Here is a 27,407-nt window from a genome sequence, read left to right as displayed (position 1 = left end):
CCCCGCCGTCAGCTGACTCCGGGTTGTTTGCAAACAGCTCCGAGCACGGGGTCCGGGGTCTGCGCTGCGTCCTCTCCGCTCCCCTGGCTCCTCCACGATGGGGGACAACGACGACGGCGACATCATAGAGCACCACGTCGAGGAGGAGATGGAGAAGAAGGGGTCGAGGAGCCACGCCGGGTCCTCGTCGTTCCTGGAGAGCGTCAGTCCGTCCGAGGGAGAGGGCCACAGCGGCACCCAGTCCTCCCACCGCCTGCTGGCCTACAGCGATGCCCTCATCTCCATCATCGCCACCGTCATGGTGAGACCCGGTCCATCACAGTCTGGTAACACAGACCAACCTGGTTCAGGTTCTGAGCTCCGGAGATGAAGAACTGAGAGCAAAGCTGAGGAGTTGAGTTGTAAAGTGTTTAATTCAATCTATTTTATTTATAAATGGACAAACAGTACGTTTCATTATGTATTTCACCACCTCAGGTCCAGAACTGAAACCACTTCACACCCTCCAAGTCCAGGTTTAGTGGTTTCTGTCCTGGTCCATGTCTGAGGTGGACCAGGATTCTCTCAAACAGATGAAAACGTGTGCAAACTTTATTTTAAGGAGTCTGTAATAAAGTAGTCCTGGATCTGATTTAAGAGACGAGGAGCGTCGACAGGAAACAGCAGCAGCTGATCTGAAGTCCTGATAAACCAGGTTATGAGACAGGAAACAAACAGAAATGTAATTACTAAACAAAGTAAGAGGGATGTCGCCGGACCTCTGAGCTTCTTATTGGACCTCTGACCTCTTTAAACTAATATTTTTATTTATACATATAATTATTTTCCTCACACTGTTTCATTTATTCACAGATTTTACCTGTGGCTCACACCAAAGTCCAGGACGATGAGGTAACGTGGGACTCGTGTTTCAGCCATGATTAAGATTTCACTGTGACGGTGTTGTGAGTGTTCGTCTCTGTGTTGCAGGAGCTGAGGGAGAGCGTTCAAGCGTTGCTGGCAACAAAGATTGCTGTTTACTTAATGACATTCCTCATCGTGACGGTTGCCTGGGCTGCTCACATCAGGCGAGTGGCGGTCGTGATGCCCGTTATTATCTTTACTGACAGCTTGTGATGGGGTTTAGTGATCAGCTCCTCTGTGTTCGTCTGTTGCACAGGTTGTTTCAGGTGGTTGTGCGGATTGACGATTGCCTCGCCTTGTTGAATCTTGTAAGTCTCAGTCCCGTCAGACCCGCGTCCCCCTTCTGAAGCACTCTGTACTCGACTGTATTTTTATTTTTAACTTGTGAATGAAACCTCTTCTTCTTCTTCTCTGGTGACGTTACTTCCTGCGTCGTAAAGTGAAGTTCTGCTTTCGTTTCTGTTTTCAGGCCTGCATGATGCTGATAACCTTTCTGCCGTACACAGTGAGTACGAGTCAGTCGAATCAGTCACTCGCTCACGTTTCTATAAATAAACCACTCATTTCCTGTCTGTCTTTCCTTCCTCTGCAGTTTTCCCTGATGGCGACTTTCCCCGACAACATCCTCGGGATTTTACTCTTCTGTGGCTGTGTGATGGTGATTGGCGTCATCCAGGTGAGGATGGACTGTTTAGCTTCAGTCCTCACTTCTTCTTTCTATTAAAACCTTACGTATGTGTTTTTCTCTCCCTCCTAGTCGCTGATGGTGTTGTACGCCTTCAGTCGCCCCTTCCTGCTGAATGAACAAATCCAGATCTCAGAGAACCAGACCTTCTACAAACACCACATCCTCAAAGTCATCATGAGAGTCCCCCTCATGTGCTTCTTGGCCAGCATCGCCTCGCTCATCGTCTTCCAGCTTGTAGGTGGACGTCTTGTCTTCTGAGGACACCTGCAGGACACTGATGTCTTCACGTTCAGTAACATTTTCCCTTTGTTTTCCAGTCGTATGCTCTTTTAGCCATCGTCATCTTCCTGCCCTACATCTCCCAGTTTCTGAAGTGGTGTCGCAGCAAAGCCATGGGTAAGTGTTTACCCTCCGGGAGGAACTGTGCTGAGCTCTGGCTCGCTCTGAATCTAACGTAAACCAAAACCATTTCAGGTCAGGTGGAGGAGAGTCCAGACTCCATGCTGTATTACACCTACCTGCCCAACGAGCCGCTCAGCAAAGACCGAGTGGAGGCTTTCAGTGATGGAGTCTACGCCATCGTAGCAACTCTTCTCATCTTGGACATATGGTGCGTTTCACCTTATTCCCACTAGAAGTACTTGATTTGTGTTCTATTACAGTAGAAGATGTCATGTTATGGACTGAAGAGTCCTCTTAACTTCACCCTCTCTGCTTCCTTTCCTTCAGTGAGGACAATATTCCAGACCCAGCAGTCGTAGAGACCCAGTTTGGTGGAAGGCTGATCCCTGCCCTGCTGGTCTACGGTCCAGAGTACCTCGCTTACTTCGGCTCATTCGCCACCGTCGGCCTTCTCTGGTTTGTCCACCACTCTCTCTTCCTCCACGTGACCAAGGCGACGCGCCTCATGGGCCTGCTGAACACCTTCTCTCTGGCATTCGTCGGAGGTTTGCCTCTAGCCTACCAGCTAACGCACGAGTTCCCGCGCAACTCTCAGAACGAGCTGGAAGCCATTCAGATCAGCTGCGTGATCATTTTCTTCGCAGGTATATTTCAGCTCGCCATTTGGGTGGTGGCTCTGTACAGTGAACAGGAAACACTGCACCCTTATGTACGGTATGGCGGGCGTGAGCACGTGTTCATGCTCGCCAAACTAGCTTTGTACCCCTGTGTAGCTCTAGGGACGTTTTTCCTCACGTGCATTTTGAGTAAATTTAGCGCTTCAATTTTCCACCTGATGGAAATTACAGTGCCTTTTGCTTTTCTGGTATTGAGGCTGTTGGTGCGTGTTGGTCTGGCACTGCTGAGGCTCATTTTCTGTCCCGATAGGCCTGACCCGAGGACTGTTGTAGAGGAGGAGGAAGATGAGACGCGAGTGCCATTTAATACTTTAGTCACCGAGCTATCTTGAAGGGTTCACATGATCGCTAAAATGCTTTAAATGCTCTCTGAAGGAGTGGCCATTTAGATTTAACCGTACGAATCAGGAACAAACCGAGAAGTGGATTCCCCTCTTTTCAGTCTGAGATGAAATCAAATATGTGAGTAATAAACAATCGTTGTTTAACACCCGATGAACAGGCTTCACGTAGCAAAGGTTACTCCCTTTCATTTGGAGTCTTGAAGTAACAAAGTCAACAATTATTATTCAACTCAAACTTGAAAAGAGCAGAACTGAAAAGACTGGTTTTGTGTTTCTAGTTCAGTCTTTGCCAAGTGCAGCTTTTAAGATGAACAGTCCGTCCAACTACTAAGCTTTTAATTCAGCAATTGCATGACAAGGGAAATAGTTTGTGTCTCAGGTTTGTCATCTTATTATACAGTGAATGTTTGCAAACGAGCATTGTATAATTCTGGAGAGCTGGGCACTTTAAACGTTGTGCTGAACGGGTATGGTCGGAAAATCTCAAATTGCACTAATGTTGTCATGTTATGTCTGCAGTTTTCCTTGAACAGGAAGACTTTGCACTTAACTAGCCCCCCCAACAGTACAATTAAAAGTAGATAAGCTTACGCAGGCTTGCTGTTGATTTTAGCATCAGATGTACTGATTTCAGGTTCTTAAATAGTTTCAAAAACAAAACAAAACAAATAAGCCTGTGTACTTGTCCAGAAGGGGGTCACAGTTTCCTTTTGTTCAACAGTCCTGAGATACTGCTATGATGTACAGATCTGTGTTTAACACGCTAAAATCTACGATGCACTTTAAAAGAAAACTGTCGGGTGATGGAGAAGAGTTTACTTATGTATAACCAGGGGGTAAATCGACCGCGTTGGAAGAATGACTCCGAAACTGACTTTTCGTTTTCCTCTTTTTTTCAAACTGCATTCAGAATGAATCAATGTCACATTATGTATTTTGTACTAGTATAAATCACTGCATGTGCACACCATGTTTTCTAAAGTTGGAATCTCAACACTAGCCATTAGCAGCACAGTCACCAAATTACCACTCGGAAATAAAAAAGAAATGAATGAAAACGTTGTGATTCCTCCAACATGTCGTCATCCAGGCCAGTGGAGTCCTCCTCCAAATATTCAGCAGATTTCTGTTCTCTCTGCTCGATGTCCGTATGCACTTCCTGCTGTTACACTGCATTTCCTCTTTCACGCTGTGCTATGTTTTTTTTTTTTTAATGTCCAAGATGTGAACACATTTTTGTTGCGTCCGTGTGTGTGAATAAATCTGAAGATGTTTAATGTGAAAGTGACTCTGTCGTTATGAAAAGCACACGAAGCAAAATGAACCAAATGTGAAACCCTTTAAAGAAAAAGAAGTTTATTCACCTCCAGACAGTAAACGGCTTAATTCCCCTAACAATATATCATCTGGTTCATACATTACTTGATATTGCCCTATATGAACAACATACTTCCTTGGTATAACCTTTAATCATGTCCACTCCAAACACTTTAGATTTTCATTAGAAAACATTTCTGCTTCAAGCAAAGCAAACAAAATATACACAAAATGATAAATTAAAATGATACCTGCAGTGCATCATGACCCGACACGTGGGGTTTCTAAAACTACCTTCTGTCCTAACTTTAGCTCTTTAGCTTAACCACAACCTTTTCACCTTCAAAAACATGTATAAAAATATAAATGAGTCCATTTATATAGCTAACAAGTGTAGCTCTAATTCGACTCAAACTATGGAGTCTAGAGGACCCGATGGAATAACGCAGTTACTTACAATAAGTAACTGAAGTATTTCAGTGAAACTGTAGTAAGACATTAATGAAACCATTCAATTTGATAATTAATAGTTCATTATTGTAATTTCGGAATAAATTCATTTAAATGGATTTGATAAATAACCACAATCTGTTAGTATTTGTTTTGCTTATGTGTCTGACTAGAGCTGACATAGTTTGTTGAATTTATCCGATATCATCATTAAAAAATTAAAAACAACAACTTCCCAATAGTTTCTATTTCATCTGCTCTGATGTGAGGATTTAACTCTTTTACTAGTTCAGTCATCACTAAGTTAACTGTTAATTTAAGCTATTGCACAGTTTGGACATTTTTATATTGTTTTGACTTTTTCTTTTTTTACATATAATATTTGCTTTTATATGACAGAACTACTGTGTTTAAAGTTTTAAACCAATTCACTTCGAAATAAATAAAGTGACTTAAAAAGCACAGTAGATAATCTCACTTTCTTTTTAAAATGGTTTCATTAAAATAAATGGTAACAACTTAGACTCCATCTAGATCTGCTGCAGTTTGTGTCTTTAGCTCCGGTTTTTGGTCAGATTGCTTTAGTGCCGACGTCTATATGCTTCGCTTCACCTTGCATCTTGTGTGTGTTTGACAGGTTGGTTACCGAAAAGCATGTAAAGCAATAGTGTGTGTGTGTGTGTGTGTGTGTGTTTTGTCACAGAAAAAAATGTTAGTTATAGATTTATACAGTACAATACCTCTACCCCCCCCTTTACTTACCCAGCAACCCACTTCACTTCAAATGAGGAGAAGTTGCTAAAATGAGCTGTGAACAAACACATGACACAGGCCACAGATGTTACCACTCCAGTCTACAGCCCAGCACGTTGCAGAAGTCAGGACACCGTCTGGACCTGGGCCCCAGAGCTTTTTATATTAACAGAATCAGTGTTAATCAGACAGTGCTTTGGTAAACGTTTCTCTCACTGACTTCAATCCCAGTATCTCATTACAAATTGTAATATCTTTGTAATGCAGCGACTGGTTCATCACACGAGATTTCCCGTAGAATTAAATAATCCAATTAATAGTGAAAGACTAACTGCAACTTGCATAGGATGAAAATATTGCTAATACCACAACCACCAGAGTATCAGATTTTATATACTTAGAGATATGTCAATACAGTACTTCATGTACTGTGTATACACACATATCGTTCAGTATAGAGACTCCACATGTACTCAAGTGTTGTCATGATGGAGAACATCTTATTTTATAAACTACATTCAGAACTAAATAATTTAGTTGTGATTTAAATGCATAAGAACAATCTAAAAGAGCAGGATTTCTAACAGTCTAACAAGCATAAAGTTTGAGGATGTGGGAATCTTCAGATCTGCTGCGTTCCACCCTCCCCACAGCTACAGTGCAACTAAAATCATTAGTTAAATCAAGAGAGGAAGCACTTTTTTACTTCTAAAACAATAGTTAACAATGCGCTTCTGTGATTTCCTTTCCACGCTTTAGAGAAGAGGATTGAGATCACACTCATGTTTGTGCATTTGGACTCTAGAGCACCACAGGGCATCAGCTCAGCTTAACTTAGCATGGAGACTGAAAGCAAGGGGAAACTGTTTGCTGCCTCTCAAGTTCACAAATGAACACATTCACGTCTCGTTTGGTAAATGCACAGGTTTTAAGGCTGACGTGGTGTAACCAATTCCAGTTAAGCAGGTTCGTACCATTCAGTACTTCAGTGCAGCGTCTCAGCTTAAGGTGGATGATTCATTCCAACAATTTTAGAGAGCCTTGCGCGTGAGATTGAAGCTAGCAGTTTCCACCTGCTTCCAGTGTTTATGCTAAGCTATGCTAATTGACCGCCGGTGCTTGCTCCATACATATGAAACAGAGATTAGAGTGTTTTTAATCCTCTCATCTGATTCTCAGCTAATAAGCACCTCTCGCATATGTCAAACTATTCTTTTACATTCGTTTTAGTAATCTCTAGCAAAGGTTCACCCGTAACACTCAACCACACCAGATCTACATTTCTGCCTGTTAAAAATCTAATTTGTTCATGCTAAAAGCTACAAATAATTTTTTTTTGCATATTATTTCTTAAGTTTAAGTGTTTTTCTTTGCCCCCAGCAGGTCACATAAGTAGTTATATATTAGGTATTTGTTCAGCTAAATATTTAGTATATTTATGTACAATACATTAACTTGAGTGTTGAATGTGCAACTGATGCTCTAGTTTCTGCATTAACATGCCTACAGTCAAATCGTATTGACTTACATTGTGCGAGTTACTGTATTTCGATTAAGTCAGAAACCTCTAAGCTAAAAGTTCCCACAGTGGAAGAGGAGAATAAACACGACTTACTTTAGCTCTAGCCCAAACACAGGACTTAGCATACATGCTAAATATTTTCTTATGCTAATGAGGTTATGATCATTAAATAGATCATCTATAAAACTGCAGTCTACAAGTCTGACCACCCTGCTGCAACCTTGCTTAACCCACACCCAAATCCAAATCCAGAAAGACAAGTCTCCACAGTCTGTTTGCTGTCACTCGGGTCCACATGCCCAGCGCTGTGGCTCCAGGTTATGCTGGTAAAAGCTTCTTAAATCTGTTTGTTCAACAAAGGTCAGTGCAATTTCTTCCACCCACCGTCCACCTGCGCTGAGCAAGCCGTGTGCTTTAGAGTCTGTTTTGTTCAGAAAGACATTTGGTTTTTTTCAGTCTGTAAGTATTTAGGATGGAGACTGTGTTGTAGTTAATGTGTTGTCCAAGTGAAACACAACAAAGCCGCCTAGTTGTTTTTTTTGCTGTTGGTATCGTGTTTTTTTTTTCCTTGTACTACAAGGTTCTTCCATGTAGTCTGAAGAGTCCCTTCAGGTTTGCAGTTCTGATATTGAGCTGAGTGGAAGTCAAATGAAGAGCAAATAGGATGACGACGGACGCTCTAAGAATGGCCTGGAATCTCACACACCATAGTCAAGTATTTGTCTGTGCGTGGCTGTGTGTACATGCTTACACACTCTCCAGTGATCACCCTGTGTAGCCCGTGGTCTTTCATTAGGCCTGGGCAGCAGCAGCAGGGGGGAGCATGCCCCTCTGTCTCAGGTGGGAGTGCAGAGTGTGGAAGATGCCGAGCTGCTGTTCAGGCTGAAGCATCATTAGCTGTTGCAGCACCTTACTGGGGTTCGGCCCCCTGCAAGACAACAATTCCAAATGTGACCGAGTGTAAAACATCCCACACCTGGACCTACCTCCTCTTAAAACCGCATGAACCATCAAACAAACACCCCCTTATGAGCCTCGGCTGCACTTATTACCTGATGAAGCTGGCTATATAAACATGTGTGAAGGTGGCCATTAGGTACTGACAGTCGAATCGATCCATGATGCCACCGTGGCCGGGGATGGTGCTGGCAAAGTCCTGTGTGAATAGAGAGACCAAAGTGCCATAACATCAGTGTCACATTATTGTGAATATGCCTGTTAGGCAGCAACTGGACTAGCTTGAAATTTCTGAAGCTGTTTCACCTCTAATCAAAATCACTCGACTTAAACACAGTGGACTTGGTTAAATCCTGGCGACTCCATGCCTTGAGTTAGAAGGTGCTGCCAAACAAGCACCTCTAAGATACGTATGCGACTATGAAAAATATATTTTTTAAATGTATTTTTCTGCTGTCAAACACTCAGTTTGTCACTAGGTGGGGGTGTGCTACAAAGGCAGTCAGCAATATACAGAATCACTGATAAAGCAAATATTAAGTGGCTCAGTTTTTTGAGAAATGTCTTTTCAGGGAGCCCCAGTGACAGTAGTGGAGCTGCTCGGTGGCTCACGGTATTCAGTTTTCCTCGAGTAAGGAAGTCTTACTGCTATGAAAGGGTTTAAGCAGGAAGTGTTGCTAATGTGTCACATAAAATCTCAGCTCCTCACCACAATCAAAGTGCTCTAACCAGTTTCTCAAATATGCAAATGTTTATTAAACTAATCTGGCGCTGTGCTGTTCTAGCTTGAGGCAGAACTCTAGTCAGCCGATTACATTTGCTCAGAAAAAAAGTAGTAATGGTGGAAAATCATTAAGAATGCAGATTGATGAGAGGATAACTACCAAGTTGTGGCAATAAACCTGAAAACAATGAGCTAATGATACTCAAATCTGACTAAACCAAAGGAAAACTATACACAGCAGAAGATGATACAACAATAAAATGATCCATAAAGATAAAGGAGATATTTCTTTACTTTAATCTTGAACGCTCGCTTAAAGCCACTGGCAAAGAAACCCCCAAATGGCCCAATGAGCGATGCAAAGGAGGAGAGCGAAATGCTGTGGATCTGGAAGGGGTACAGGTTTACTGTTTTCTGAAAGACAGAAGAGGAGAAATGGGATGAGTTTGATTAGAATAACAACAAAAAGTCACATTTTAATATTCTTTTTATTCAGATGTGTACATAGGAGAAAGAAGCTAAGTCAAGTTGGAATTAAGGCGAAACATTTGTAGTTATTTCAGCATGTCAGTGAACAGATAATTTATCAACCAACAAATTCAAAAGTAGCTTATTTACATAATACAGAGAAAACACTAAAATATTTTCTTTGGACTTTTGTCAGATTTTAAAAAAAGGTTCAAGCAGCTTGACTAATCAGATTTTTGTTTTTATTGCATTTTAGAAAAGGTTTCTGGAAATGGTGTTTCTTTTTAAATCAAGTGATATATATATATATAATCATTCTCAACATATTGTATCATATTGTATATTTCAAATGGCCTTAGTTGATGCTAATTATTTTAACCTAAAGGAACAAGAAGAAGAGTCTTACCCATCTCAGTGCGTTTTGTAACACAGTGGGAAGAGTGTACTCCTGCATCACAAAGATATCAGAAGGCTCACATTCAACTATAAACCGATTGGTTTCACTGTTGAAGCCCACGGGACACACAAAATACTGAAACTGAGACAGGAGGTAGGCTAGCTGAAAGACAACAAAGCACAAAGAAGAGATCAGCTTCTATGAGACAGTAAATGTTGAGAACCTTCAAATTGCCTTTCTATTCTAGTTAGCATGGCACGAAGTCACAAAAACAACAACAAAAACTCATATTTCCAATGGCAACAAAAAATATTTAACCTTCTTCTGTGAGCTAGAAACTAGAGATTATGTAACTGAATGAAAACACTGCCTGGCAGTGAGTGCAATGAGAAACTGCCAAAAGTCACAACCCAAATACCTCAAACTTTAGCAAAGGCTGTTCTCTACATTTGCACTGTAGCAGATAACCGGCCACAGATTAGACATCCCAATGAGAAAGAATGGGATTAATCAACTACTACAAAACACACATTTTCCTGCCTTGGCTTCTTGCAAACTGTACAGGAGAAATACAGACCATGTGAGTGAACTGTAAAAGAACATGTAGTGTACTCACGATGAAGCCAAAAACCACAGTGGAGAAGAAACCTCCAATGAAGCCCTCCCAGGTCTTCTTGGGTGAGAGCTGCAGAGAGGTTAGAGACAGAAACAGAGGCCTTCTTTCACATCAACATGACATGGGGCTTTACTCAGCCTTACCACAAACTACATGTGATTTGAAATAAATCTCTTTCTTAGCTACTGAATAGCTCCTGTGTAGACAGACATACAGTACAGCAGCAACCATTCATGCACTACCACTTTGTGTTGATTAATGTCACAGAGGAGGTTGACCCAGTAAATTTGAGAAACGACTTATTCATACTGTGAGCCTATACATGGCTGGAGGAGGAATAATGTGATGTAGAAGACTATGACATAAGGTGGGTATGTTCAGGTGTACTGAATAAGTCAGCAGCCCAGATGTCCTTCACTCTAGCCACACTAGCTCCCACTAGGGGAGCCCTGTATTAAAACATTGCAAAGGGCTATGTTGTAGAGGGTGTCTTGTTTCACCACAAATGCATCTGTTTAGCTTGCACAATGGTTTGTAAAAGACAGGATTTTCCAACTCTGTGCTCGCTGCACAGTTAGCACATCTTTATTTTTGATTGTGACAACATCAAGATAAACCAGCTTTTTTGGTGAGTGACGCTGTGGTGGACCACACCCATTAATGGTGGCACGCCCTAATTTCTTGGACAGGCAGGTTTTGCAATCCCAGCTCTGTGTAATGGGTTTTCCCTGACATCTGGTCTACTTGGACTCGTCCAGAACACACAACAGTGGGAGGCATCTAGGAGCTGTAATGCAAAGCAAGATTGGTGTGCTAGCTGGCTAACACACTTTTCCAGCACTACGAAGCTGGCTCACTTTTAAATGTGGTCGCTCACCATGGTAACTGATGCTGGCTGATGCTGCTTACCTTGATCAGTGGAGTCCTCCCAAAGAAGAATCCAAACAGATAGGCCATGATGTCGTTGCAGATCACAATGGAGATTGGGACAATGAACCTAGAGAACAGAAATTTCCACAGTGTTGAGAGGTGGTGAGGGAAACTTGCACCATCCACAACCAATTTAAATACATATTATCTTACAATAATTGAGTAAAACACACTATAATAATAAGTTAATCTTCATTTGTTTATGTAAAGTCTGTATGAACAGCTCAACAAAAGAGGACACTGCTGTGACAACAAATGAAACAACAGTCACAGACAACAAGGCAGGTTCCTCAGATGTCTTTCCTGTGTCCTGCTTACCAGATCATTCCTTCAAATAGGTTCTGAATGACAAGGTGGGACTGAGTTACCACAATCAACAGGGTCACATGGGTCCAAGCAAACTGCAATGGCAAACACAAACACCACAGTGTCACTGAACTGGAATGTGGCCACACCGGCTCAGAAGTTGGCTCTTGTCAGAAATAGTGAAATTGTACAAATGAACAAACGGGTGAGGAACACTGACAAAGCCGCACTGATTTACAAAGATACATGACGGTGTGAGGAGAGCTGGCAGCAGGTGGCGTGTCACATATTGATTGGACATATTCAAACAATGTTGAGCATGCAACAAAATTATTAATGTTTTTAAAACGGTAACATAAATAAAACTAAATTAGCAAATAAGTGCAGGTCAATAAGTTAGTCTGGGCATGTGAGGTGAAATAAAAGCTGCAGCCATTGCACAGGATCAAATTGTGCACAGTATTAAGATGTGGACAGCTAGCATTGCAGCGTGACAAAAGGCAAAACATTTCACAGCAAACACTTTCATATATATAACAAAAACTTCTACAATGGCAACATCATAGCACAAGAGTTTCTAAAATCACATGCTGTAAGAAGCAGCAGTTAGTGATGGAGCACAGGAGGAGAACAGGGTTACTTGGCTGATACACACCATATAAAACTGCAGGCGGTAATGTTTCTTCACTAAACTCAGCACAAACATGCAGAAACCTGTGAAAGAGTAGACAACATGCTGTCAGTTTTTACAGAGTATAGATTAAATTAAATGTATCACATGTAACAAATGAAATATACTGTATTGGGAGCCGGTGACTCAACAATTCATACATTTCCTTCACAAAGACACCTATAGTAGAGTCATTTTATCCTATGGGACAATTGATTTCCCATTGATTTTGATTCAGATGTGTGGATTTGAATGGATGAGGCTGTCAGCTGAAAGCTCATGTGTCAAGTTTGACCAAGTGAACCTAGGAGCACCCTCATGGGAGCCATTACCACCAACAGATCGATGGGGCTGAGTGTCCTTGGGGAACCTGACACCTGTCTGAGTCAACTGAAAGACAACTAAGTCAGCACGACTCAAGAAGAAATGTATTCAGCTCATGTCAGACTCTAAAACTAACCACTGACATATCAGAACCAGCGTCTGGAGTCTATACAGGCCTGAATATAAGAGTATTTTTTTTATGTGAACATAGTGGGGGATCCTTTTTTCAAGGATTCACAATTGTAGCCTTTAAGTGAGTCTTTCAGTTTATGGTTTCTTCGGTTTAACGTGGTGTAATTGATAGAAAAATCTGGCATAGTGCACTAAAGGAGCTTGCTTGTGTAGTGTTATCCACCACTTCTTTGGCCACACTATGTATGTAAATCATTAGCACAGTATCTTAATAAAAGCCACAGCCCAGTGTTTGTGGTTTTATAGCACGTCCGGCTGTAGTTACCAGAGCAATAAACCATCCTATCAGTGTATAAAAGCTCCAGGAAACACTTGAGTATATGAGTTTCTGTTGTAAATCTGTGTGAAAACTTTACTATTTTTGTTCTATGTTAGCCACAGTAAGGTTATTTGTAACTTAAGTCCACTATAAACGCGCTGTCCGGTGAAATCTGATCCACGCCTTTAAAGAAAACATGAGTGGACGCTGAGCGGCCAAAGAGCATCTGTGTTTTCCGAGATACAGCAGTTGTATTGTTTTGAAGGTGAGACCCACCTGCGAGGTACAAAGCAAAGGAGATGAAGCGGTGATAGCGAGCCAGGAACTGCAGAGGTTCCTCCCTCTGCACCAGAGCCCCGAAGTAATCTGCTACAGTTTCACCATAGAAGAAGTAGTTGACACATATTAGAAAGTACCTGAAGAAGCAAAACAGAGACTTGTGAGTGATTTGTAACCTGTATGCTTGAGTACTTTTTGATAAATAGGGACATTATACACACTGCAAAAGTAAAGGTTTCTTTGTTTTGTGCACATTTAAAATGCACAAAGTTCACCAGGTCTTCTTGTGGGGGTCCAGTGTTGTGAGGGTCAGCAGGTTTAATTGTCTACCAGTGTTTCTTACCTACTGTACATTGACCTGCTCTGTTTGTAAGGGGTTGTTATGATGGCTGGCCTTGATGAAAGGGGCAAGTTTCAATTAGCCTTCATTTACTTCCAGCATGGCAGTGACCTTTGCTCCTGACTGCACTGAGTGCTGCTTTCACTGTTGGTGTATGGGTGTGTATGCAAAGGTGAAACAAAAACACTGAGACAGAAATAGAAGCAAAAATCAGACCACGGGGTAAGTGGGTGATACATATTCCGACAAACTACCTGCAGACAAAGCTGACTTGAGTCAGCGTTTTACTGCAGGAACAGCACAGCTAAATGAACTGTGGCTGACTCTGGCTTTGAACTGGGAAATACTACAAATATCTGACTTCATTAAGAGGGTTCAGAATGACTGGAAACCTTACATTCGGGTGGCTTTGGGCTCATGTAATAGTGTAGTTTAAATATCAATAGTAGTGCTGAGAAACTAGTACTGGTACCAACATGTACAGAACACCAAGAGATCACGATTTGTCTCCTCGATTAATTAATGTTTTATTCCATTTCTTTAAAACACATTTTACACTTCATGATATAGTGTGTGATTTCAGCACCATTAAGGATGAACTGACACTATTTGACTACCAGGATGGTCCGGTATACCCATTTTAAAAGGAAACCAAGTATGAAAACTTTAAATTATACAGCACAGTTAGCACTGTGTTAACTGTGTCAAAAACCCATTGATCTTACCAGCTTAGCGTTCTGAACCAAGGCAGGTCATAGGAATGGTAAACTCTGTAGCCAATAGTGATGATTTCTTGGAAACACTTGATTTGGACACTCATGACCTACAGATGATAGAAACATACAGATGTTACAAGAAGAAAAAAGACAAGAGATAAGTGAAATTCTTTACTTTTTTTTTTTTTTTAAACAAAACAAACTGAAAACCGTCAGATATAAAGATGCTTTGAGGATAGTACCAATCATTGTCACTTACCACAAGTATAAGAGTGACAGGTCCCATATAGATGATGAGGAAAAAGCCTGAAATCATGGCTATAGACAGAACCCCTCGTATCCAATAGTTCTTCCATCTGTGGAGAACAGAGAGAGAAAAAAAAAATCACAGTGAATTTTTCATGAACTAAGTTATGCTTCATTTGAGCTTTCTTTCAAAAAACAGATGATATATGATTCACTGTCTAGCTCTGTCTCAGGACTGCATGAAATTCAACATTAGCAACATCACATTATAGTGGATCATGATGAACAGAGCCTTTACACGTTAGCTACAATCATAAGGATGTTCTGCTGCACACTCTGGTGTCCTCCTGACACACACAGACGTCTGCAGCCCTGCTAGTGGGTCTCTATTGTAATTAGGGACAGTGGTGCTTGGAGCAAATCAGTATGCTAACATACTCATAGTGACAAGGCTAATACGTTAATGAGTGGTACATGTTAGTTTCTTAGTACTTTTTCGTACTTTCTACATCAGATTGACTAAATTTGAATCGCTGCACAGACACTAATGCAGTAAGACACTGTGTCAAACTGATTGTTTTACTTTACCTGACGTGAATTCAACAAAAACCCTTTTCTACTTCTGTAAAGTTAATTTGAATTTCACTCTTTCCTTTGTCTCCACTGCTGAGCTGAGTGGTTTAAAGATCAGGTCACTCCTCTATTTTTTGTCAGTCGGACTGACCCACTGATATGTGAATCTGCTGTGTTTCTCCCTGTTGCTGTTTTAATTCACTATCTGCATCATTTTTAAGCTGCCTCCTTGACTTGTCTGCTTTTTTGCCACAACAATGCACAAAAGCCAAGCGGGATCGAGAGCCTGCTGGCTACTGTATGAATGGAGGAGAAAAAACAGCTGCATCATGAAAAAAAAAAAAAAAAAACCTGCTGCTGCCTCGACTCAGCAGTGTGTGCTCTCACACACACACACACTATCTGACTCCATCCCACCACCATTCACCCACTTTCTCTCACTGAAACTACCTCTATTCTGCTCTCTTCACCTTCAACTCCATCTTTTCATCCCTCTCTGCTGTGTCATTCTGCACGCTCCACTCATCCCTCCTGCTCCTTATCTCTACTACATCTCCCCATTCCTCCACCTGTATCTTAACCTGTCTCTTCCTTCTTCTAATTTCTTTCCTCTCCTCCCTCTTTCCCATCCCCCTCACTCTCTGCAGTCTACAATCCACAGGTCTCTCTGCAGCAGATCGGCTGCAATGGCACTTGAGCCTGCAGGGATTAGTGTTTCCCTTCTCTTGAGCCTTTAAGCCCTGTGACCTGGTCGTCATTCATTGGTCACACCCTCCACTTCTTATCTGTACATCAAACAAGGCCTCATTTGTTAGTGTTCAAGGTGCACTTGAATCGGACTGGCAAAATGAAAATGCTGGCAGGTGTGTGTGATTGCACACTAAGAGAATGTAAACTGGTCCAAACAAAAAAAAAAAAAAACAAAAACAAAAAAAAAAACAGAAGACTAGAAATTATGTCATGGTTTGAAAAATATGCAGGAATGGTACAGCTGCAGTATTTTCAAATTAAAACTACTACCAATCATTAGTGTCACAGTAAAAAAAAAAGCTTTGCATGGGGTTTTGTAAAAGACAAAGCAGCATGTCTAAATTCATGTCATGACCTTTAATCCTACCAGACAACATATTCTTTAACGGCGTATGAAGAATACCTAACACAACAGGTTGTGAGCACACCTTTTTTAGAAAGCAGACATTCAGGCGCAAACTGTAAAATGTATGACGGTTCACTGAATTACTGTCGATGTGTTAGCTGATGCAAACTTTATTTTCTTTCCCATTCATAGGCCCAAGTGGCGGGTTTAGCAGCTTGTTATGCATCTGTTCTGTTTGTTTATATATGGAACATAAAGGGATATTGTCACTACTATTCTACCATGAATCACTTAGAAGGAGACAGATGATGAACAACTCCTTAGCTGAAGCACACTTAACACTGCAGGCTTCGTTGGTTTATTTAAGGTATGTAAAATAAGTAAATCGTCTGACATGTTAGGACCCGTTTTGCATTTTTATAAACTCAAGACCTACTTGTAAGCACTCCTAATACTTATGCCATTTCCTGTTGTGGGTTGCCGTGCAAAACAGCATATAGCAAACCAGCACAAATGCATAGAAATCGACTAGTCCAAGGATGCACTTCAAGAACAAACAACAGCTGGTGGCATCCATCCCTCGTCTGCATTTGTGTTGAGGAGCATGTACCTGGGTGGCAGCCCCTCCAGAGCTTTGTTCAGGCATTGTGGAGTGTTGTCTGTGTCTGCTGTAGAAAGAGGAACATCTGGAGTGTCAGCTTTGGAGTCAACGTCACATTCTCCCTCTATGTCGCCTTGCAGGCCCAGTCTGTCATCACCATCGGCCTCCTGCCAAAACACACACAGATATTCAAATAATTACTTAAGATAGCGATTGCTCACCTGACACATGGGTCAGTGTGGAAAACACAGGTAGACAGCAAGGCAGTGTACACAAGGTGATAAGAAAAAGACAACATTTAAATATCATCATCCTATCGAGAAAAAGACATACAGGATGTACACTGTGAGAGCTCCTGAGATGCAAATAACAAGTAAATGCTGAGGTAGTCAAATAAGATTCAGTCTAAACTGAGAAAGGCAGATAGTTTAATTAGGTAAGAGTTTAGTTTCTCACCTGGGAGCGAGAAGAGACTACAGAACTGTAATGTGTTCCCTGAGCCTGGCTGAGGTTCAAGTAGGTCTGCTAGTGAATGTCCTCTTTTGAACCAGAGACAGACTCCGAGAATTCAAAAGCATCAGACGGTCAGTGACTTTGTTCCTACGTAATGTCTAATAGATCAGGACTGGAAGGTGAGATTACTGTTAACTCTCTGTTCTCCAGAAAACATTTTCTATATAATGAACATACAAAAGACATTGTATGGGACCAGCACCCCTAGGTCCCTGACTCTGTCTGCAGGCCAGCTTGCAATGGACCCAACCTCAAGTCATATCATATCTCTGCAGGTGCCGTCTTTGTCTTTTCATACAACTATACCTGTACAGTATGTACAAATATTAATTATGGCTAAAAACACCAACCTGTGACTATCTTTAAACAAAAATCTTTATTTTAAAAATACTTTAATTGATGTGCTCTTTTTTAAAGTAATCTAAATAATACCAATCCAGACATTCCACAGTTTGCACATATTTCAACTTAACATGATCCTTATATGTCCACAAAAGGAGAAAGTTTTTACTTTGATTTAATCAGGAAGATGGAGGATTACTGGCAGAGCATGACTGAGCTGAAAACCTACGCTTAGTGTCGACAGGTTAAACTCTTCATTGGTGTTAATAAATCTTTAATCTGGATTCAAACCCTCTCCACACACAGCCTGTGTGTCTGCAGTGGGATTCACTCTGCCTCTATATTGAATGTAACATAAAACAAATCTAAAAGTGTCCCGTTCATTTGCTCTAAATAAAAATCTGTTGATTTGTTGTTGTAAGTTGCAAGAGGACTTCCTAAAGGTCTACAGACCTGCAATAAATTGTTCTTGAGCTCACACCTACTGAGGGAGACTATGTTTCTTGTTGCACTTGAGAGGCTTCCTGCTGCTCCTGGACATGTTTTCCCTTTTATGGCTGCTTTTATTCAAACGTTGCTAAATATGGTAAGTGGGGGCACCAGGGTCAGTTAGAAATAAGGTCTCTAATCTTGGCTGGATGTTGGAATAGCTGGGAAAACAGGGGTTACTCGAGTTGGTGTTTGAGAGACAAGAAAGAAGAGGTGTAATTGTAGATTTCTACTCAGGTTTTAATGACTCAATCAGTAGAAAGCTACAGGCAGTGTAACTTACAGATCTTGACTAAAAGGGACTGAAGTGAAAGTAAGACAGTGCAACATAATTAATCTTAGCACGACATACAGTAGAAAGCAGACACAGGCGTATAGCTGTAAAATACAGACAGGTCAGACAACTCGTCCACATTAACAGTCTTGTTTTGTGATTAATATCATTGTCAAGTGGTCCATTTACACTGAACTCTAAAAAGCCATGCCAAAGGAGGTACCAGCAGCCCGTTCTATCGACACCATGTGATGTCCAGAGTGATGTATACCACAGATATCAGATATCACTTTCAAAACATTATTAGTGGATGTTAGTTTGTGTTAGTGATGCAATTGTGAAAAAAATTGATGTGCATTGAGTACAATGTGAGTCTGACGTGAGCATAAAGAAATATGGTAACGTTTTCTGCAGCAACATGTGGGCGAGTAGGAAGAAGTTACTGGATAAAGTTAGAGTAAGACTGGGGTCTGTGTAAAAGGGGGAACTGTAAACAAATAAAAGGCCTTTCACAGTTTGAAGTGTGAGTACAAAATGGCCATAAATGGCCAAACTGTGTTAATCTTTAGTTTGGCCACTTTAGTGCTAACAGCTGATATATGTATTAAACACCACCAATGCTGCAGATGCATAGTTACACTGTGGCGTCACACTGATTCTGGGCCTCCAAGTACCTGCACTCACTACCAGTGACTGTAAACAACACTGCTAAAAGACAAATAAAATGAAACACAAAATAAGCCGCAGCAGATGGTGCAACCAGAAATGCACCTTGTGCAGGACATGTTTTTCTACAGTGCAGTGAACCACAGACATTAAGGCAGCAGCAGTTTGTCCTCGCAGCTCAGCTCACCTCTACCGTCCTCTAATGTTCGCGCTCTCCTCCTCCTTCTCCTGGCTATTAATGCATTCTCTGCAGATTCAAAGGGAAGAGAAGTGGAGGTGGGGGTCGCACAAGGACAGGCAGCAAGAAGCTTAAGCAATGTTCAAACTAAATGCTGCATTCACTGACACCTGAAGCAATACACCCACAGCAACTCCTAACAAATCAAACAAGAGTTCTATTTGCTCTCAAGCTAATTTCAAAAACATTGTATGTGGAAACATAGGTGATAAATCACTTATTTATTGTAATTTATTTAATTTAATTTTTGTGAAAATGCTTTTAGCTTTTTAAAGGAACTTGTACAATGTTGTTTACCTCTAGTACAGTATTTAGTATTTATATAGTATTTTTCTTTTTTAGCAAAAATACCAAAAATTCACTGCACCAATACCAAAAAGCACCAAACACTATCCACAACTTTTGCTGAATGCAAAACAAAAAAAAGGTGTCAAATGCTTCCACGCAGTGGAGAAACGCTAAAACATGTCAGCAGAGAAAACAACCGGCACAGTTAGATGTGCTGCAAACAGCCAAAATCTAATTTAGCCTGGGAGCAGCAAAGCAAAAAACTACTACTGATGAGGAAAAGATAACATTTTCTCATAGCAAATGAATTACTGTCTACAAAACCGTGAGGTCCAGACAAGCAGACAGCAGCAGTGCACGGTACTGGTCACAGAGGAATTACCGAGTTAGCGACAGTTTACTCATATACTGGTTTCAAGGTATCAGGCTAATCAGCAACAGACACGGATCTGTGGGGGACCACACTAGCATTTGGGTTTTCTACATGTCTGTACAGTCTCATTCATGACTTTCACTACTCATTCAGCTTCAGTTGCACTGTGGCTCTGCTATCATGGGTGGACATGAACACAAATGTATGCATCTCAACAGTTTAGCCCACAAGAGTCAAGATTCAAAAGGAAAAGAACCACAACCAGAAAAGATCCAAATATAAAAATATAACTGGACGGACTGGAAGATTTGCCCTTTAAACACTCAAAATGTTATTGATGTCAGCTTGACAGGTTTGTTAAGCAGTTTTATTTATTGTAATTTCATAAAAGGGTTGAATTGATTTTGAATCTAATACCATCATTACCACGATTCACAAAAATTGCAATTTTAGCTTCAAGTAACCTGATTCCAGATCTAGACAATTATTTTATGTTGGAAAAAAAAGGAGTCCATTCAGTTGAACAGACTGATTTTGATCTGATGTGAAGTTAAGTAGAGCTGAAACAGAAGGCGTCCTGTCATTAGCTTTAGAGTAATGTGCACTTTGGTGTCTTATTGTTATCGCATTAAAGTAAGAGGTCAGAGTTATTAGGATTTCATCTGGCAAACATGAAGCACAATCCGTCCAACAGTTGTCGAGTGATTTCAAGTTCAACAAAGACATTACAAACCATCATTAAACCTTTACTTCACCAAGCTAGAGGTGAACAAAACACAAAACAAACACAGTCATCTGCTTGCAAAGCCACAGCCACATCCTCTGGTGTCCAAAGACGTTTCTAACTAGAGTTGTGCAGAACGAAGCTGTGACCAGCCGAGCATTAAAAGACCTGCTGCTGCCACCAGTGCCACTGCTGGAGGCTGCGGGCACAGCCAGCCGGCCAGCAGACTGTCCACAAATGTCAGCCGTCATGTAAAGTTTTAAACAGCTGCTAAAAGCTTGAGACTGCAGGGAAGGCTGAGGTTCAATTTGTGAATTAAACTCACACTGCTGGTTATGTAGGTTTAGGGTTAGGGTTAGGGTTGGGGTTAGGTGTGACTTACCAAGTAACAGGAGTAAATACTTTCCTTGCAAAGCACAGAAAGGGTGTGAACTGATTTGTGTAGCTGTATCTGAGATGGTGAACATTATTACTGCTACTTAAAGCAGCATTTTTCATTTTATCTCATCAGGTTCGAAGCCCTGACCCCTGCCTAGAGAGTGGTCAACACAACAGCACCTACCTCCTGAACTCCTTCATCTTCATCACAGATAGATAATGAACTATGACCCTTAGAGGTTGGTCACTCCACAGTCTGCTTCTTATTAAAATCATCTCAAGTTTTTTTTATGTCCATCGCTTGCCTAATAACACAGTCTGCAGCTATTTTATGGTTTCAGAAGAAAAGTAAATTACAAAACATTTGGGGAGGACAGCAGTCAACATCCAGTAAGTTACCCAACATGGTTTCCTGGAGTGGATCATGCTTACAGCGTTTTCCTTGCTACATCACTGTATGTGGTGAACTTGGGCTCACACCATTTAATTACAAGCCAATCAGGACTTGTAAACAAACATCGCATGGTTTCACGAGTAGCTAATTAACTAGGCCGAGCCTCATCTGTGCTCTTTGATACCAAGTATGCTGATGTTGAATGCTGCTAAATAAATATGATTATCTGTTTTGGCCTTTGGTAATTTAGCTGTGCTTGACTTTTTAAACAGTTAAACGACTCTTAGTCATCATCCGAGTGTCAGTCACATCCCCTTTAACCTATAAAACATTTCTATGTGGTCATTTTCTCAAATGACTCAACTTTTAACCACACTGATACTGGACTACACTCAGATGTCTTTTAGCCAACAGAAACAATGACTGAACAAATGAACAAACTCAGAACAAGCACATCTGGTTGTAAAAACAGTTTATGGAATAAGCTCCATTAATGACCACAAACGAAACCAAAAGAAGCAACAACATTTCTTAGCACTGTAATTAAGTTTTTTAAATTCAATCCTACTTGATACACTTCTCTGAACATGCTTGAAGGTGTTGGGCGATGTGACAAAAAGCGTTTTTTTCTTAGGCTTCCTTAGTAAACTGCCAACTGAGTGGACTGTACATTAGCAGCATGTACTGTGCGACTGAGCATCATTTTCCAACCTAGTACAACCTGATAAAGAGAATGACAGAGAACTCTCTCTTCATCTTAAACCATTATCACAGTTCATTTACATGTCAGTTTGTGTGTATATTAATTTAATCATGGTGCCTGTAAAAACAAATACAGGCGCATCATAAATATAAGGATATAAACAACCATAGTGTTTAACTCTGCTCAGTGGAGCTACCATCTAAACCTATGTCAGCGGTTTAGAGTAAATAAAGGCTGCAACTAATGATTATTTACAACATTGTGAAATTTGAGAAGCTGGAACCAGAGAATATTCTCCTGCTGGATTAATGCTCAATGTTTTGCATATTCAAATACCGATACTAACCTCAAAAATCTAGTATCAAGTGTCAAACATTAAACATTAATTGAGTTAGATAGGCATTTGGTTTTCAAATTCTTTTTAACTAAATGTGAGATATCAGTGCAAAGTTAGCTGTAATTGTGTTGTTAAACTATAAACTTAAGATAACGAGAGATGCAACAAGAATTTGAATTGTCTTAAAAGGAAATGATATCTCTTCTGTGTGTGTAAATAAAGGGTTAGCCAACAGGCTTCACCCTCCACTACATCGCTGCTTGAATCTGTCGAGTCATGCTTCTCATGTATTGAGAGAGACTGTTTCTTTGGGACAGTAGCTGACCGACAGTGATCATAAACAATCACATATAGATACGTGTACATGTCACGTGATGCATTTCAGTTCTCCAGAGGAAATCAAAATACCCAGAACACTGGAAGTCATAACCTGGATTGGGTAGGACCACATGAAGCAGCCTACTGAACAGGATGTGTGATAATACATTTGAGTTACTGGGGATACATTTGAAAATGCACTGCATTGCTCAATTTTTCTAATTTAATATTCTGATCTAACATTAAATCAACAACAATTAGGAACACCAACTACCACTGGGCTTTGAGAGCTTCTGAAACACACACGACTTACACTTCGTATGCTCCCTGAACGCCTCACTGGAGTTGGTGTTGACAAACGGCTCACACTAAATCTGCACTGTCACCTTCTTGATGTAAAACCTGCAGATAAAGTAAGTGATCGTTCGTCTTACGACTAGAAAAATCAGATTTCTGGGATACACCATCAACTTTGTGAACATCAGAAGTGCAACTATTAGTCAGTGGACCGAGCGTCCAATTTTCCATATATCACGAGACAGTGTGGAGATGCTGACTTTCCTCCATTTCAACACAAATTTGTTGCTGACAGAAGCTAATTTAGTTGCAACAGAGTGTAGACAACAGAGCCCATGATGCACTTTTCTGCCCTCAACCTCTGAACAGTCGATTATTCATTTCAATAATCAATAAATTAGGGGACTATCGGAATTGAATGCATACGCAGAAGCATATACACAGGAAGTCAGACGCTAGTGGCAGCAGGTGGATGGGGACAGAGTGGGAGTTTTTCTATTCAGTTTTCCAAACTGTGACACGAGACTGTGGATGTTTGTGGGGTTTTTGCCTCAGTTTTAGAACCATTACACCCATTGGATTGAGTTAATATGGACATCAGCAGCAAGTGTATGGTCCTAAAGCCGTCTGCTGTGTCTTTGGGCCATTTCAAACTGCTTGGCACAATTTCAAAAAACACTTTGGACAGTTCTGATCCTCGTGTGTGAGGTGAGTTAATCAGTGGGCCGGTGGGATTGCTCAACAACCACAGCATTCAATCGCACAGGGGCTGGTGGTGGTGGAGCTGTTAGGTGGGGCTGACTAACCTTTGAAACAGTCCCACTGAGGGATGAAACTACAAACAGAAATATGTCCAGGAAGCGGAAAGGTAAAGCAGCATGCATCTATCGAAGCACTGGTAGCAGAAACTGCAACTGACAGCAGGCTAACGATTAACAACACAACCTGTGAACGGTCATATCACCTCCATTCTCTGCCGCTTTAAAAAGCACCGACTTGTGTCACCATTTTATCTGCTTTAAAACAAAAGCTGATAAAATTTGACTCACAGATTTGTCAGTTCAAAATTCCCAGATCCAAAAGGAAACACCTCCATGTGGCTTTGCTCCATGTGCACAACTGTTTTAGGATCAATGAGTAAAATCTAATGTTTACAACTGATCGAACATATTAATCAACCATTGAACATCATTAAGAACAAACTGTGAGGGTCAAACTGTACAAAAGGACAAAAAAGATGCTCAGAATAAGAAGGAAACATTGTTCAACCTCGGAAATGCCATGTTTGTTTGTTGCTCTTGCTGTGGTTTCTCCTCTTATTCCAGATAACAGGACTTTTTGATTTGATTTTGAAGTTTTTCTTGATAGTGACCGTGTGATTTGGTGGAAAACTCCAGAACAAATGAGCAAACAGGATTAGAGGAGAGACCGATCAAGAAGAAGCTGCATAATGAACACCACTGATGCTTTACTGTTTTATTAGTGCAATAATTAGGTACTTGATAACAGTGCTGAGGCGCATTTTTTGCAGGAGTTTGCATTTTCTAGATGATAAATCCTGCACAGACTGCACCTATACATTTGTCAATTAACTCTTTATTTTCAAATGCAGCAATTGTGCAACTTTCTGCTGAAAAAAGTGATTTTAATGCGCTCTCTGGATGTTTTAACTCCACTTTAAAGAGCTCTACACCTGTAATATCTACCTGAGCACTTCCTTATCCCCCCCTCACCACAAAGCAAGAGGCCTCTGAGCGCTTTAATCTGTTTACTGACTCCAGCAAACGTCCACATCAACTTCCATGCTGTGTGATCAGCCTGCACGGAGGCTGCAGACGCACGACATCGACATAGTGTCTGTCACAGGACACAGTGAGGATACGTGGAGAATGCACCAGAAAAACGTGTTATTTCCATTTACAGAGCAGTTTCCGTGACGTCCCGCGGCTGTTGATGCGGGTTATTAGCCGCTAACTAACTAACTAGCTTACGTTAGCTCCGCTGCTAACCCAGCTAGCTAGCTTGACCAGTTGGCGACAACAACCGGCCGAACTTGTTCTGAGGGCGACGTCTCGAGGAGGAGCGGCTGCTCTCGAGGCTCCGTACCTTGTCGCTGAGGTTGTCCGTGCTGTCAGGGTCTCCACCGCCGCCTCCTCGCTTCCTCAGCTCCGTCATGTTTCGCTGCTGTCGCCGCCGGGACGTTGGTGTCACATAAGCCGACTCCGGTGGACGGGGAGGAGGGGGGTGGTGCTGGTGCTGGTGGTGCTGGTGGTGGTGATGTACGGTCCTGGGGCTTTTGAGACAAAGTCCTGGTGTGCGATCCGGTTCTGAATTGAAACCTCGCTCCTTGAAGAAGGTCAGCTCTCCTGAGAGTCGGCCCGTGATGCGACACAGGTCTCGGAGCTACTGAAGAGTCCGCTGCGTGTGTTTGTTTATCACCGCAGTCCCTGTCTCCGCCCCTCCCACCGCGGTCAAGGCATATACAACACGAACTAACCACTTCCGGTATCGGCTTTCAAAGTAAAAGCCTATATGAGGCGTGACGTACATTCACTCAAACCCTGTACTCCCATTACTCCAGTTCTGGTGCTTTTTGGAGTATTTAGGTTTTGTGCTATATTTCTTCCACTATATTTATTTTGCAGATGCAAATTCTCAATACAAAATAAATAACAATTAATAAATTACGATGAAATTACGAATTATTATGGATAAACCACCTGTCAGTAAATACACTGGTTGATATTATCAAGTCTAGTGACACAAATATTTGTTCTTACATTTTGTAATTACTAAAAATACTTCTTTGCTGTATTTTTCACATTTAAAAATGTTTGCAGTAAAATATCTTCCTAAAGCCCTTATTCAATTATATACTTGTTTTTTTTTTTGTCCCAGTCTTTTTCTTTTTTAGCTTGAAGCCCAATTAAAATGACTAACCAATTATCTAAATATTTGAAAAATGTAGTGTTGTTCAACTAATGGTTGCAGTATTTATGTCAATTACTGCCATCTCTAAAAGGTGCACAAGTACTTTCTCGACCTTTTGTGTATTCAGTCATCAAAAGAGAACTCTATGACCAACACTTCATAAACCAAGATATCATTTCTAGTTTATAGTGTTGAAATGTATTTTAAGTGAGAAGATGTATTGAAGAGGAGATTTATTTTGATGGAGACGTCATCTGTGTTTCTTTGTGCAACTTTACAGAGGTGAAGCTGCTGCAGCTTCTCTCTGCAGTCAGAGGATCCTCGGTTCATCTGCTTCATGCTGCAGAAGGCAGCGACCGGTAGTGACCAAGACATTTAAAACCGAGTATTTACCTTTTATCAGATCACAGTAGAAATGTAAGCTACTTATATTTTATGTATATTTAATGTTTCTGATCTCTAATCACAACAGGATCCAGTAATGTCTCCAGTGAGTCATTTAAATGTTTTAAAGATACACACTGCATTAGTAATTTGTTTTCCTGTTGTAGTTAATGGTGTCAATTATTTTGCTCTATTTGTTTGGTTTTTTTTTTTGTCCCTTAATTAGAAATGATACAAATGAACCTGCCTTTGGTGGTAAACAGCAATTATTTATTGAAATGAAATTAAAAAGAACAAGTACCAGATCTATTGCATTATTGTAACATTTTGTTTCTGTAAGGGGAGCGGGGGGGAGGTTACTCTACGTTTTTCTCTTGTAGGATGTAGTGAACACAAATATACAAGGAACATTCAGCTTTCACAGATTGCACACCAGATACTGTTTTAATGCAGTCTAATACAAGACCACCAAAATAATCCAGGACTTTCTCCTCTTCTTCTTCTTCTTCTTCTTGTTTTAGTTCTTATTTTGTTTTCTATAAGTCCACCCACAGTTGGGGGACGCGTTCTCTGGCTCTGTACACAAATCTGTCGCTCAGGACAACTCATAAAGACGAAGCTTCAAAAAAACAAAAAACAAAATCAACAACAAAACAATAACATAATGCCGAGAAACATGTACAATGCACTGACACAGAAAGTCAGCTGTGTTAATAGACATGCAACAAGTAACAAAACTTGCTGAAATCGCAGTAATCATTAAAAAAAATCTAAAACCAGTTATAATTGCATAAATACTTTGTACAGTTCATTTATCTGCTGTGAAATGCACCTTTCTGTTAAAATGAAAACGTAAAACTGCATTTAATAAAAACACATGATTCCCCCTTCTGTTTCTTTTTCCGTGTGTCTGTACACGTGAAGGTGCAAAGGAACTCTTGATTGATAGAAGCCGACTTGGCCTTTTCAGCTAGATGGCATGATTGCACAGTAAATTACAGTACATAA

The 27,407-nt window shown here is 40.9% G+C and overlaps 2 protein-coding genes across 2 annotated transcripts; one reads left to right on the top strand and one right to left on the bottom strand.

Moving 5' to 3' along the window:
• Window positions 1-4,993, top strand: tmem175 (transmembrane protein 175). The gene is made up of 10 exons (XM_026342874.1): window positions 1-301; window positions 853-891; window positions 970-1,067; window positions 1,160-1,211; window positions 1,373-1,408; window positions 1,496-1,579; window positions 1,661-1,825; window positions 1,909-1,987; window positions 2,066-2,201; window positions 2,321-4,993. The coding sequence occupies exons 1-10, from the start codon at window positions 98-100 to the stop codon at window positions 3,000-3,002; spliced, it is 1,575 nt and encodes a 524-aa protein (XP_026198659.1). The 5' UTR covers window positions 1-97; the 3' UTR covers window positions 3,003-4,993.
• Window positions 4,354-25,533, bottom strand: cds1 (CDP-diacylglycerol synthase (phosphatidate cytidylyltransferase) 1). The gene is made up of 13 exons (XM_026342875.1): window positions 25,191-25,533; window positions 16,760-16,917; window positions 14,494-14,590; window positions 14,244-14,341; window positions 13,176-13,315; window positions 12,110-12,168; window positions 11,467-11,549; window positions 11,128-11,215; window positions 10,219-10,287; window positions 9,612-9,764; window positions 9,032-9,151; window positions 8,109-8,212; window positions 4,354-7,984 (listed from the first exon to the last, which is right to left on the bottom strand). The coding sequence occupies exons 1-13, from the start codon at window positions 25,257-25,259 to the stop codon at window positions 7,849-7,851; spliced, it is 1,374 nt and encodes a 457-aa protein (XP_026198660.1). The 5' UTR covers window positions 25,260-25,533; the 3' UTR covers window positions 4,354-7,848.
• Window positions 25,534-27,407: the final 1,874 nt, after the last annotated feature.

This window comes from Anabas testudineus, chromosome 9 (genome assembly GCF_900324465.2).
Source record: "Anabas testudineus chromosome 9, fAnaTes1.2, whole genome shotgun sequence".
Taxonomy (NCBI): domain Eukaryota; kingdom Metazoa; phylum Chordata; class Actinopteri; order Anabantiformes; family Anabantidae; genus Anabas; species Anabas testudineus.
The sequence above is the reverse complement of the archived record's forward strand: the minus strand, read 5'-3'. Positions and strand labels throughout refer to the sequence as shown.

Excerpts from the sequence above, each read along its gene's own strand:
- cds1 (XM_026342875.1), bottom strand. The coding sequence starts at position 25,259 with ATGACGGAGCTGAGGAAGCGAGGAGGCGGCGGTGGAGACCCTGACAGC. Across the intron at positions 12,169-13,175 it reads CTTTGCTTTGTACCTCGCAG|GTTTCTGCATGTTTGTGCTG; the intron begins GTGGGTCTCACC and ends ACTCTTTCACAG. Across the intron at positions 11,550-12,109 it reads ACCGCCTGCAGTTTTATATG|TTTGCTTGGACCCATGTGAC; the intron begins GTGTGTATCAGC and ends TTGCCATTGCAG.
- tmem175 (XM_026342874.1), top strand. The coding sequence starts at position 98 with ATGGGGGACAACGACGACGGCGACATCATAGAGCACCACGTCGAGGAG. Across the intron at positions 302-852 it reads CCATCATCGCCACCGTCATG|ATTTTACCTGTGGCTCACAC; the intron begins GTGAGACCCGGT and ends ATTTATTCACAG. Across the intron at positions 1,068-1,159 it reads GCCTGGGCTGCTCACATCAG|GTTGTTTCAGGTGGTTGTGC; the intron begins GCGAGTGGCGGT and ends TCTGTTGCACAG.